General features: G+C 46.8%; 6 protein-coding genes across 6 annotated transcripts; 2 read left to right on the forward strand and 4 right to left on the reverse strand.

Moving 5' to 3' along the window:
- Positions 1 to 418: 418 nt before the first annotated feature.
- On the reverse strand, positions 419 to 2,799 carry MCYG_08465 (fungal specific transcription factor domain-containing protein; the record flags this gene model as incomplete). The annotated part of the gene is made up of 2 exons (XM_002842588.1): positions 419 to 2,483; positions 2,654 to 2,799. The coding sequence occupies 2 exons, from the start codon at positions 2,797 to 2,799 to the stop codon at positions 419 to 421; spliced, it is 2,211 nt and encodes a 736-aa protein (XP_002842634.1).
- Positions 2,800 to 3,995: 1,196 nt separating this feature from the next.
- On the reverse strand, positions 3,996 to 5,972 carry MCYG_08466 (glucose-methanol-choline oxidoreductase; the record flags this gene model as incomplete). The annotated part of the gene is made up of 3 exons (XM_002842589.1): positions 3,996 to 4,042; positions 4,099 to 5,560; positions 5,625 to 5,972. The coding sequence occupies 3 exons, from the start codon at positions 5,970 to 5,972 to the stop codon at positions 3,996 to 3,998; spliced, it is 1,857 nt and encodes a 618-aa protein (XP_002842635.1).
- A 1,416-nt stretch (positions 5,973 to 7,388) lies between these two features.
- On the reverse strand, positions 7,389 to 8,234 carry MCYG_08467 (conserved hypothetical protein; the record flags this gene model as incomplete). Its single annotated transcript, XM_002842590.1, has 1 exon — positions 7,389 to 8,234. The coding sequence occupies one exon, from the start codon at positions 8,232 to 8,234 to the stop codon at positions 7,389 to 7,391; it is 846 nt and encodes a 281-aa protein (XP_002842636.1).
- A 545-nt stretch (positions 8,235 to 8,779) lies between these two features.
- MCYG_08468 (uncharacterized protein) lies at positions 8,780 to 9,334 on the reverse strand (the record flags this gene model as incomplete). Its single annotated transcript, XM_002842591.1, has 3 exons — positions 8,780 to 9,003; positions 9,094 to 9,141; positions 9,298 to 9,334. 3 exons carry the CDS (start codon positions 9,332 to 9,334, stop codon positions 8,780 to 8,782), a joined length of 309 nt encoding a protein of 102 aa, XP_002842637.1.
- Positions 9,335 to 10,540: 1,206 nt separating this feature from the next.
- On the forward strand, positions 10,541 to 11,311 carry MCYG_08469 (uncharacterized protein; the record flags this gene model as incomplete). The annotated part of the gene is made up of 2 exons (XM_002842592.1): positions 10,541 to 10,672; positions 10,739 to 11,311. The coding sequence occupies 2 exons, from the start codon at positions 10,541 to 10,543 to the stop codon at positions 11,309 to 11,311; spliced, it is 705 nt and encodes a 234-aa protein (XP_002842638.1).
- A 566-nt stretch (positions 11,312 to 11,877) lies between these two features.
- On the forward strand, positions 11,878 to 12,456 carry MCYG_08470 (conserved hypothetical protein; the record flags this gene model as incomplete). The annotated part of the gene is made up of 1 exon (XM_002842593.1): positions 11,878 to 12,456. One exon carries the CDS (start codon positions 11,878 to 11,880, stop codon positions 12,454 to 12,456), a length of 579 nt encoding a protein of 192 aa, XP_002842639.1.
- Positions 12,457 to 12,964: the final 508 nt, after the last annotated feature.

The raw sequence follows: 12,964 nt of genomic DNA on the forward strand, positions 1-12,964 counted from the left end.
TTTGACTAACCGATTTTTGCAGAGGCGATGGTAAAGGGTACCGTGCGATTCAGGGCAGTTATCACCATGGAATAGTCTCCTATCTCAGTCTCAACAGCGGAAGCGCCTGGATTAGAGTTAGTATGCCTTAGCCGGGTGTAAGGTTAACTTGATGTAGAGGACTCAAAATAATTCATCATATTGCACTAGGTGTAGCACTGCTTAGAAAATTCGTCAAATGCATCCATCATAGGCAGGAAACGGTGAAGAAATAAGATCTACAAACACGTATTTTCATCCCCAAGTCTATCTACAGCACCTAGTTGTGAATCCAACATTCTCCAGTTGTTACTATTCAGAAAAAAGAAAATAACCAGAGAGTAAAAAACGTCTGGGGGAATGCCCTATCGACTCCGGATTGCCCCTTATCATAAAACGCTTAGTCTTGGGTAAACGTCCATGTATTAGAGTTAGGCAGATTACTCCCAGATAGCGGCTCGAAGCCATTGAATGAATTAACAGTAAAAGGAACGCCGATGGCTCCATCTAGTGCTGTCTGTACCAAAGAGGCTTCATCGTCAAACTGAGAGCCAGCAGTTCCTAGGTTGTTTGCATCAGCATTGTCAAAATTATGAGCGCCAAACGGCTGCGTAATAGTACCCAAATTTCCGGTGGATAGAAAGGTGACCGAGCCTGGCGGGCTTCGGAGGCGATCAATAAGAAAGTCGGCTTTAGTTGTAAGATCGCGTGTCACGTTTGCTGCGTTGGCGGCGACGGCGAAATGGTTCCCGAATGTTTCGAAAACAACGCTGGCATGGTTGATTGCCTTACGGGCTGAGGGCGTGGAGGGACTGATGGGGTAAGCTAGGATAAATCCAATCATGGAGAGAGTCGCATTCCATTGCCACTGAAAGGATTCGTGCCAGCCGTTCAAAATATCCGTCTCAGTAAGCATCTGGTGCATGATATGGGTGAGTGCAATCGCATGGTTGACGCATGAGACTGCGTTGGCATCAGCAACTGGGGTACAGGAGTCCATTGTTTGGGAGAAGCAGATAAAGGGCCGGTAAGAGTTCATGGCGAGGTTGTGGTATAAGAGTTCAAGCAACAATCGCTGCCGTTGAAGCCATAACGGAGCAAATAATTCCACGTCCAGGGGCGATCTATCAGTGGAGAAGGGGTTTCCAGAACCTTTCCTTCGTGTCTTCAGTGTATCCGGGACATTATCTACCCAGGTCTGAAGTGATTTCATACTGGCCAGGAGGAATTCAGCACATGTCTCGAGGGACTGAGGCTCACTGTATAGGCTCTTTCCACCATTTACGCTGAGAATATCAGCGCACTTGTCGTAAAAAGCGATGTAGATAGCACGAGCCGTCAGGACGAGCTTGGTATTCTGCACGTTGTACGTTAGCCAGGTGATGTTATCCGCGAAGGAGGCAAAGTTGAAGCCGGAGAGCAGGGCCAGCTTGTGGTCATCAGCGGGTAAGCTGCAGGTTATCTCCGACATTTGGACAGACCACGGCCTCCCAAGCTTCATGCATATCTTACTTTCGAGGGTATACAACGACCACCACAGGCGTTTTCGCAGCTCTCTCTGAGTCTGAGGCAGGTCATCTGGAGGCTCAAGGTGAAGGCCTAAGATGTGAGCAGTCCGGACCGCAAAGGCTAAAGTGCTGTGAGCCATGTTTTGGAAGGACGCGTTGCAGAGATATATGACAGAGAAAATGTGACACTGCAAAGTTGTGATTGACGGGCTTTCCAGCTCCGACGTCAGCAGGGACTGGCATCTACGATAGAACGACCGTCCAGCGATTGTTGCATCGTTACTGTTGACATCCGTCCTCAGCGCAGGATCCACGCCGCTCCGGGGTATGAATGCAATTCCATACTGCATGCATATGGCAAGAACTATATCTACAAGAGCGGACGCCTTGCGAGACGCTCCCGGGGTAGCCCACAGAGATTTGTAATGCTGCCTAAACTCCGCTTCGTCTATAATCTGGAGGCTGCAATGGTACGACTGCCAAAACAGATTCAGGAAGTAGTCTTCCTGCCTTGCGGTTAGATAGTCCCCGCCGGTTGGAGTTTCTGCTGCCAGCTGCTGCTGGCCTCCTTCGAGATTTAACGTCCCATTCCCGCCCTCTTTTCCAGGGCTCGTGGGGCTAGCAAATGCCTTGCTCGCTGAATTGGGCTGCATATGGTCGTCAGACTGCGGCTGCTGGAGGGCGGCCGCCAGGTACGAGCTCATGCGGCCGATGAAGTAGAAGGAAGATGCCGGTCCGTAACACTGCGTTTGGGGCGCCTGTGCTGTTCTGGTATGGATGCCTTGCCAATATTTCTTGTTGCCGCCATGATCCGCAAGCTGGTCTAAAATTCCAGCGTTGTTGGTCGAGACTGCGGATGCGGGGGTGAGCGTGTTGGAACTGCTTCCACTACAATTCCCGTGCTGTTTGAGATCCTCTTCCAGTTCCTTGACGCGTTGTCGCAACCGTTCGATTTCTCTGCATAAGAAATTAGTCCCCTTTTTTGTTCTCTTTCAGTATAATAAAACCGGGGGAGGAGAAGACCCAACCTGACGGCATGGGATAGCGAGCGCACTTCGCTCGAGCGCGTTCTACTGCACTCCCCGCCCCTGCTCTGGCAGCTGTTGCACGGGGAGTTTGTATCACACTTGACGCGATGTACACGGCACCAATCACAGGCTCGGGCGACCTGACTGCGTTTAGGGCGCGCGGGTGTTGATTCTGGAGTAAGAGATAGTGCAGGTTGTGCCTCATCCCGGGCTGAACGAGGAGTGCTGGCAAAGGTCGTGAACATGATCCTTATACTAAAGATCAACAGCCCCTTGGCCAACTGGGACTCCTTCCATATATATTTATATATGTACGGAGTATTATGCGTTGTGTGATAGTGTGAGTTCGCGGGAGAGAAGCCTCGTCTTTTATCTCAGACACGGCGGCGTGCTGGGGTCAGCTTACAGGTTGATGGCCGACACAGCGAAGGGGAAAATCCTTTGGCCTGACGTCCCAGAGGCTTATAGGTGTTTGGAGTCAAAGAGCCATTAAACCCAGTAATACCGCAGGTTAACTAAACTCGGCCAATCAGGCGGCGTCTGTAATATAGTTAGAGTTAACGCTATTGGGTGGATCCCGCTGCCGTTAAACTTTGTTACTAATCTGAGCTAATATCAGCTGAGGATCGTTCGCTTACGGCCCACAACCGTGATCGTGATGATGGCAAGGTACAGTACAAGGCCAGAAGTCACCGCAACCAGTATATGCAGCAGGGTATATAGGCGAATTAAATAATTAATAACTTAGTAACTAGATACTTAATCATAATAAATTACTATTAATTTTATCTAAAGTACGTTATAGCATATTTTATCGCGTAAAGGTACTATATAGTTGGTACTTCTGTTGAGGTACTGGTGAAGTGACTTACGAAATGTGACTGTACATACATAGTATAGTAGTGAAACCTTTGATGAGGTGGCGTGTGGGCCCTGCGTGAGCACTAACCAGGGATCCAGCAGGCAATCCAATTGCCAGTCCAATGGGATTCCAATGTGTTCGCTAGCATGGTAGCCTAGCGTGTCATTTACGTGATGAATATGCAAAGCGTATTCGAAGCGTACTCCATAGGAGGTGTAGCATTGAGCAAACGGACGAGTGCTTCGTATTGAGCAGTATGATAAAACTGTGACTGGTTTGATTGTGATTGATCCGGTGGTAATACACGTCCTTATATACCTGAGTATCCTTCGTGGGCGAGCCTTTTTAGCTAATAATTACCTCTAGCAAGCCGGGCGAGCCTTTTGGCTGACCACCAACGTAGCCAAATGGTATACCGGCGACTTCCTGGTAGTGTGTCAAATACCAATACCCATGGGCTATTATAGCGACTTGGAGAAGCAAACAATGATAATAACAATTATATTGATTTATAATACAATGGTCGGCCAAAATTGTCGACACATCTCCTTGCTATCAAAAATTCCCAACCGTCAAAGCTTAGCATGCTCGCGAAATATCGCATGCTATTTTTTCGGCAAACGCATCTAGACGAGACTGTTAGAAAAGGCGTTCCAGGTCTGTTGGGGGTGGGAATACTTACACACTGTAGCCATGGGATGACCGGGTGGCAAGATCGGGAATGCAGACGCGTCCACAACTCTCAAGCCTTGCACGCCAATTACTCTCGAATGGCTATCAACAACCGCGTTCTTGTCATTACGGCGACCCATAGAGCATGTGCAGGCAGCATGGTAGATGGTTTGGAAACTCCTTCGTATGATGTCTTCGATCTGGGCGTCGGTTTGTATGTGCATGCCTGGAAAGGCCTCTTCACCGATCACAAAGGGCTTCATTGCTTCCGACTGCCAGAAAGCTCTTACACGCTTGAACCCAGCAATTGCTACCTCAATATCCGCACGATGTGTTAGAAAATTGGGGTTGATTAACGGATGTACCCCAGCGTCTGGGGATTGGATTGTCAAATTTCCCCGTGAAAGCGGTGTGCAGAGCGCAACGGCAAGCGAAGCATAATTGTACCCATCATTCGGATCACCCTTGGTGGAGTCATTCATATACCCCAAGTAAGCACCCAGAGATATATACTCCAGCTCAGGCCAATCGTCGGGGAAGGACGCCAGGTCTTTAAGCGTACTGTTGGAAAGAGTGGAGCGTAAGGGCCCGGGAACCTTCTCCCACGCGATGGCATCTGTCGTAGGATTGGTGTACATGCCAGCTGCCCTTTCGTTGAAGTCTCTGGCTGCCTGGGCCGCGAAGGCGGCATTGTTGAAGGACGAAAATGTCGGCGCGTTGACTCTATATGAAGGGCCAAAGTAGATATGATCCTGCATATTCTGCCCAACCCCGGGCCTATCTGCAATCACCGGGATGCCGTACTTTTGCAGAGTTTCAGCGGGCCCAATGCCAGACACCATCAGGAGCTGCGGCGAGCCAAACACCCCAGCCGACAAGATGACCTCTTTTGTCGCTGACAGGACATATTCCAGCCCCTGGGTGTCCACTATCACGCCAGTGGCCTTCCTGTCGCCATCAAATATAATTCTTTTCGCCATAGTGGATTGATAGACCATGTAGTTTGGATAAGCTAGCCCGCGACGGAGAAAGGATGTTTCCGAGGAGTCTCTTGTCATTGTTGTTGCGTTTATTGTAAACATGCTGTATGACTGTCCCAACAGGGAGCCGCTTTGGAACCCTTTTATAATCGGTATGCCCATTGCCGTAAATCCTTTCGTTGCCCAGGTACCGAATGCTTGAACGTAATTGGAGAATGTCAGCGACAAAGGACCAGAGCTATCTCCAAGGACAGTCGGGTCGTATTCGGGTGTTCCATTTTTGAATCTCAGGTCCATATTAGGCGGCGTGAATTTCAAACTTTTCTCGAACGATGGCAGGAATCGATCAAAGGTATAACTTGCATCACCAACGAGACGCGCCCAGGTCGCGTAAGACGACTTCGTGCCTCGCTGATAGGCCATATAGTTTCTTGCTGAACTTCCACCAAGGCATTTTCCACGGGGGTAATGTATTTCCTCGCCGTGCGCTCCCTGTAAATGAATATTAGCGTGGGTAAAGTAGTTTATGACCGAAATGTCCGATTCAGGGGCTTACAGCTTGAGGAGTCGTTATATAGCCCCAGTCCACCAAAGGCTGCCAGTCGTCCTTGGCTTTGCCCGCATACATTCCATCGGTAGCCGGTACCTCACTGATGTTGCCATTGCCAATCTCGTAAAAACTACCGGCTTCGATGACAGCAACTCTTCCTGTCTGTTGCTCGGCAAGTCTCGTTGCTAGTGTAAGGCCAGCATTGCCTCCACCCACAATGACATACGCAAAGGTTTGGTTTCTTCCAGGAACACCGAATGATGATCCAAGAAGCTGTCGTGCGTGGATATGCGAAACGGAGGGTGCTGCTTGCACACAAGCAGTGATCACCCCCAGAATTCCCAGAATCTTCATGTTTTGTCAAGCACACCAAAAAGAGGAGATCAGAAAACGTTGAGCTAAACAAATTCTTGAGAGTGTAGTCTCTGGATATCTTCACTCGAAAGGATGATATTCCGTAGGGACATTGCACCGTTATATACCCCTTTTTTTCGAGTGATGGCATGGTACGGTGACAAAAATATCATATCACAGCCTCCGGGAGGATCGGCCACAAAACGGACTCCGAAGAATGGCGTCCCAAGTTTCCTGGAACAGTCCGGAGACTTAGCCTCTGGAGTTGCGGAAGTTCGTGTCAAAATCATGGGAATACTCCTTGTAGTACTTCACTGAAGTTGACCGTCAGCCTTGTGGCGTTAACCTGGTAAGAACTACTCCATAATAGCATATTCGCTGAGCAAAGCAGTTCTAAAAGGGGCTTTTCGTACTCGTATATATGGGAGCTAGCCTACGCACTGCTCCTCAAAGCCATGTTTCTCATGATTACTTAGTAATTCATGAAAGAGCAAGAAGGATATAGTCTATCATGATAGATATAAAGCCTCGAATCCAAGGAAATGCATGATATTGAATGTCACCGTAAGGATGGACGCCGCCTTGTATATAGATTAAAGATTGAGGTCGGCGCCATGTGGCAACCCTGAGCCGTCCTTCGACCCAAGACGCAGTTAATGTTCGCTTTTTCCAAGAACTCGTGGAGGCCACGAGGCAGCTCCGGGATTTCCGCTACCAAGAGGAGTAACCGGAGCTTTTGACCCAAGCAATGGCTATCGACATGGATAGGTTTATTTTTATCCGCCAGCCAGCGTTGCAGGTAGTAGTTATATAAGTAAGTTAACAGAGATAGAGAGAGCGAGGCAGAAAAAGGAGAACGAGGCGATCGTAACGAGATTGTTGACTGATATCAAGATGAAATCTCTGCTTGGTCCATAAGAAGTATAATAGAAACTTATTATTATGCCAAATATAAGCGAGAGCAGCGAATGATGATTGATTGGATGAGTTTGAATATATAACTATATTGGTAAGCTTAAAGAGCTTAGAATAGAGTAGTTATAAATCTCTACTAAATATAAGAAAAGTAGTATAATTTAACTATATAATTAACTAAATATAATATTTAAAATTAAATTTATTCAACCAATTATTATTCGCTGCTCTCGATCATATTTAACAATATAATAATAATAATTAATTTGAAGGGTAAAATATAGACTAACCCAGTACGAACTCCACGTTGGAAAATACAACACAATATTTTTATCGTTTTTTTCGAGGTAAGACGTTGAAAGTTAAAATGGAAGAAAAAGTAGAGACTAACAAGAAACAGACCAGCTGTAATGACGGAAAGGTGGAAATATAGGAAACTGTGAACAGGTGCCTTCACTTCAACCCATCCCTCCCAAAGGAAGGCCCCCAAGGCCAAGTCGGTTAAAAGTCCTCTGCTGGTGAGAAGTCTATTGTCAATAGGCCCTGCTTTACGCCACCTATCAAAAAATCTAGAAACCCATCCTTCACCCCGGTGGTAGTTCTGCGGCGCCCCTGTAGATAGTTCAATTCCGAAGTGCATCCTTCATCCTTGGTCCCAAAAATGCTGATAGCACTCATACAAATAGCATCATAGGCCTCCTTCGCCTTGTTGATTGTAGCAAAAGCTGCACGAGCCTGAGGAAAAATACTCATTGTAACTGCTAATACAACGTCCTTGTGGCCGTATAAGGTCTGCACCTCCTTAGTATAGGCGTTTTTCAGTACATCCCCATATAGAGCTGGAGCGTTTTTGACAAGATCTCCAACTAAGTGGTCACATATATTTCTGGCGTTAGCACGGAAATCGGCTGCCTGTTGGAAGTTTTTCGGGAGATCTCGTTCGTTACAGTCGTTCAAAAAAGTAACAGCAGTACCGAATACATCTATAACTGGGTTGCGGCTGTTATCGTCGCTGCGGGCGTGGAGTTGATTAAGTCTGGTAGCATGGCAATGTTGGATATCCCCATGGCTCACCGATTTGTCGTAGGGGAATAAAGGGTATTTCTTCTTCATGCACTCCACGAACGTGGATTCACTCCAGTTTTCAGCTTGGCCTTGAGAGTTATCACGGAGCCCCAAACGGTCGTACTGGGACTTAAGATAGCTAGTAACTCCATATATATCGATTCCGCGGGTGGTTAGACCGTTGTTATTATCGTCTATGATCTCGGGGACATCACCACAGTGGATTAAGTACATGTGGTCCGTAACCAATTCATTGGGGTATCCAGGATATTTCTCCTTCATGCATGCCACAAACTTGGAGTCGTTCGTTTCGGGTTGGGACTCGGAGCTGCTGCGGACTGCGAGCTCGACTCCATCGATTGGAGTGGCATGGGCGGTTGCCAAAATGAATTAAGACAAATAAACCTGCTTGAATCATGATTGAACAAGAAAACTTAGGATAGAACATGTTTCGATCTTCGTTATCTTTAGTGGAAGGCTTTGGATCTTGGGTTGTGGAACGTTGAGTATCTGGTATGTGAATAGTCTGAGAAGTGATCTCTGTATTTGGGTATCATAGTTATGATCTTGAGAGGGTTTATATAGGTAACTTAGGTATGCGGCATATCGCTTTCTAGCTCGCCTGCCACAGCAATATTTCAACTCTGATTATTTACGATTTGTCATCCAACGGAATATGTTGATGGAATCACGGTAGAATTGTGGTATCCTTAACTAAACAGATGCATTGTAATCGACCGGATGACGAAGGTGACCGCGTTTATAGTATTTGGCGGTCATACAGCGTATTTGTTTGACAATAATTAGTGAATTTGAATAGCAATTGCTTAGATGCCTGGTTGCATCAAGCATAAGGGGGATATTACAAACAATCTTGCAAGAAAGTGTTGTAGTAGATTATATGGCACGGTGAAGCTAAGAGCCGTTGGCACACTTGACATTGAGGAGTGTTGGTATGTCAACTTATGTTGGATAGTTGGATAGTGTTTGAGGGTACGGCTCGCATCCAAGATATCCAATGGTCCCCATTGGACATTAAGCCCCTTGTGGTCTAGCGATTCTGAGAATTTACCGCACAGTTAGAGATTCTCGGCTCTACACCACCACCGTTGTCGTCACCGTCGCCACCATTATCACCAACGTTTAGCAACCAGCAGCCTTCTGCCTGCGCTCCTACTTGAGATAACGCCTAAATTGTAAGCCTGGAGTTCTTAGTCACGGACGGGATGTTCCCTGTGCCCCGCAGTCAAATGAAACCAGCCGCGCGGGGGTTTTTTGTTGGTTCAATTGATCGATCAATCACCGATCTAAGCTCATGTCTGCCTCATTGGGGGCGATATCCAACTCATTATCTGGCGCCTGCATGTTGTATGCGGAGGCATAGGTGGTTACCAGGCAAGCAACAACTCAGGAGTTGGCGTGGTCGAATTTATATCTTGGCTGCGGCAGCAACGGGATATCGAGCAGTTCCCATTGGATCCTAAATCTCCGTGTGCCTTTGATCTAACCGTGTTGAGAGTTAGTTCGTTATCTGATTACATAAATGCCTGCTTTAGTTTAGTGCTGGATTAGTCATCCATTTGATTATGGCCCAAGGTCCCGACATTTAACGTCATCGAAACAACACAAACGCAGCAGAAGAGACACATATTTAGCGGCAGGAAATAGCTACAACGCATCGGAGCTGTTCGTCCGTTTGCTTATTCGTTTCTATCCGAACGGCAGCTATTACTCTGTATACATAGTTGGAAACAGAACAGGCTCTGAAACAGAGCCTCCAAGCCGCAGCCTCGATATAATCATCTAACCAAGTAATAAGGAACCCCCAACAGGCATACGATCGGGTGCCAAACCAAACATTGAGCGAGTTACAATGGAAATACGCAAACATATGATGATTATTCAGATGGGGGCCTCATTAATACCGGATTCGATCTAGCTGAAGATGGACAGCGGAAGCCCGTTTTCACAACGGAGTTAGGTTACTAATTGAAGAGCAGGACGCGATGGATTACCAAATATTTTGTATACCCAGGCATGATTACGGACCATCGATTGCTGCTGGGGTCAGTGATGTCAGCGATATTGAGCAGTTTACCGTCAAAAGAGACACGTGTCTGAGCTCGCCTATGGCAAAAGGAGTTGGGATATCTAACTCCCTTGAAGTGCAAGATACTTACAGAATTCGAGGGGAGGATAGCCTCAATGACCTGAAACGATCCCCCTCCATAACCAAGGCATTTAACTTGACTAACCTTAGCGCATAGACAGCATAGTGTTGGAAATCACCTCAATGTTATTCATACCCCCACAGCTTAGGACTAACGGCTAACAAGCCGTGTGTACGTGGACTTATTCTCTGTGCTGTACGAGTCTGAGTGATAGTGCATTTCCCTTTGGCATAGCCTAAGTCCTAGCAAATGGGTCTGGTAGTCATAGTCTACTAGTAGGATACCTGATCTATAAAGGAAGAGGCAAGGCACCTACCCCGTCTTATCCTTTACCAGACGCTCCCCACAGATATTCCTACAACGCTTAGTTCATACAGCCTTCTACAATTTCTGCTTCTTCTATCTTCTCGTTACAAGATGATGTTCTCCGGCAGCAAGCTACTTGCCGTGGCCTTGACTCTGGCCAGTTGCATTACAGCATCCCCAACCCTTAACCACAAGCGGACTAACGACGAGTCTGTTACTATAGGCTACAGAACTGTGAGCGAAGTATGTTGCCTTTATAGTTGCCTAAGATACCATGTTCAAAGAACAGTGCTTACTTCAAATATCTAGGAACAAGCTGCTATTTATAACGAGCATGGAACTATTGTTTATAAAGGAATACTGCTGGAGTCCAGCTTGGTGCTGGTGTTTACCTTACCGACCTCCATGCAAGCTGAAGAAGACTCTATATGGTCGTGGTCCGTTACCTTTACAAATTCCCCATTACTTAGCTCCGATTCTTATACATTTTTTAGGTTTTGCATCGTTACTGCTGACCGCGCCGCCATGGAACGGGTCTCCAAAGTCTGGGTACCTGAGAAGTACCATGGCGAGGACCTATGGCTGGGACCTATTGATCCTAAAATACGCGAGGAAACACTACGCAAGTACGATGAAAAAATGAGCCGGTATATCAAGGGCCTGAGAAATGACTATACCCCTGAAGCGACCCTACGATTTGGTCGCCTCGTCGGATGGGAACCCCAAGACCAAATGCTGATCCCCCCTTTCCTGGCCTCGCCGGAAGGTGGTCTGAATCTGAGAGTCCATTGTGCAGAGAGGTCCGATCTAATTGAGGAATACATGCTCTCCTATATCCGTGATGATATCTTCCGGAAAAATTGCCAAGGACATCGGGACTAAAAGAAGCTCTGTACCCCTATGTACACCCAGGCTTGTACAGACTTGGCCGACTTGTTACCATAAGAGCAGATACATTACCAAGGGATCATCTCCCCCCTCTCTATTACTCCCGTTATTTGTGATCCATTATTCCCCATGTTCACTCACTATTTCTGCCTATTTTGTTTCTTGATTTCTCTCTGTTGCGATAACGAAAAGAAGTAAAATAAAGATAGCTGCTTTTTGAAAACATGATATGAACCTTGTTATTGTTATATGCCATTAGTCACGAATAGCTGTACCCCTCATCTAACAATTAGGTACATTAAATGTTATGTATTCCTCTATATATTTATTATAAAGGGTAGCTGTTCCTTAGTCCCTCCCCCAAACCAACATTCTCAGCTGGCACCTTGGGCTAAGAGACTCTAAGGGAGGACAACATGGCCGAGACCTTACGTTCTATCCTTTGCGGCAGGATGTGGAATGTAGACTCGCACGACGGTATTTGGATTGAATTTAAGGATGATGGCACAGGCGAGGTAAGAAACTCGGGCCTTGTGTAAGACAGTGCTAACATATCGCAGATGGCATACTATGGGGAGCTAAATGTATTCATCGCGGCTGAGATCGAATGGGGTGCCATAGACCCTACGGCCCTTGATCAAGTTATCCATAGGGGTGAAGAGAAAGAGACACGTCTCTTGGCCGAGTTCGATATCAACCTGACCCTTACAAAGCGTCGCCTTACTTCAATAGGACCGTATTATACGGATGGGGCTACGATAAACGGCGGCCGTCTTGAAGATAACGCATTTATACTAAGGACCTTCCACGTTCGACTAGAAAAAGGGAGTTTTATCCCTATTACCAATATATGCGATGGCAAGGTATATCAATTTACTAAGAGGTATGCACTTCGCCTGGCCTTTGACAAGACCCCGTTCCCTCCAAGCGCAGTATGGAAACGTGGCTGGCAACCTTGGACCAGAGATCCGGGCATCGATGATTGGACGGCTCTCTATGTGGAACCGATAGAACTGGTAACCGACATGGAGATATGGAATTGGTATAAAGATTCATACGAGGCCAAGCGCCAAAAAGCAGAAAGGTTGGAGAGGGTAAATGGAACAGACAACCCTACCGATTCAGCCAAATCAGATTGAATTATGTGATTAGCCCAACGCACTAGAAGAAGGATATATGTTTATAACTATCGACTCATCCTCTGGGGCATGTTTGCGGTGTTCGTGGACTGGGCTGCTGGGAGGAGCGTGGATAAACGACGACAGGGGGCCGTCGGCGATTTGATGGATGAGCTTGAGCTTTGAATATAGTGGGCAAGAGAGGATTTAGGGGGTGGATTGAACTATGGTAATGATTGTATCTAAGTATTTCGAATCAATCTTGTTGAATAGTTGCCTCTGCCTCAGGATTCGGGTGGCATTCTGCTCTCTTTTATGTTGCAGAGGACGGAATTATCTATCTTTAGATCACATCAACTTCTCCTCGCTCGCATGGGTATTGATACAGCTATAGCCATCCCCGGCCGAGCTATCTTCTGTTAGAGCAAATCGTTATACATTGCCCAATGGCTAGAGTGCGCGGATAATGGTTGAGTTATAGGTAGATATAGTGCTCTATTTAATTAATACCCGCTAGTCAACACCCTGG

Source organism: Microsporum canis, genomic scaffold (assembly GCF_000151145.1).
Source record: "Microsporum canis CBS 113480 supercont1.9 genomic scaffold, whole genome shotgun sequence".
In the NCBI taxonomy this organism is placed as follows: Eukaryota; Fungi; Ascomycota; class Eurotiomycetes; order Onygenales; family Arthrodermataceae; genus Microsporum; species Microsporum canis.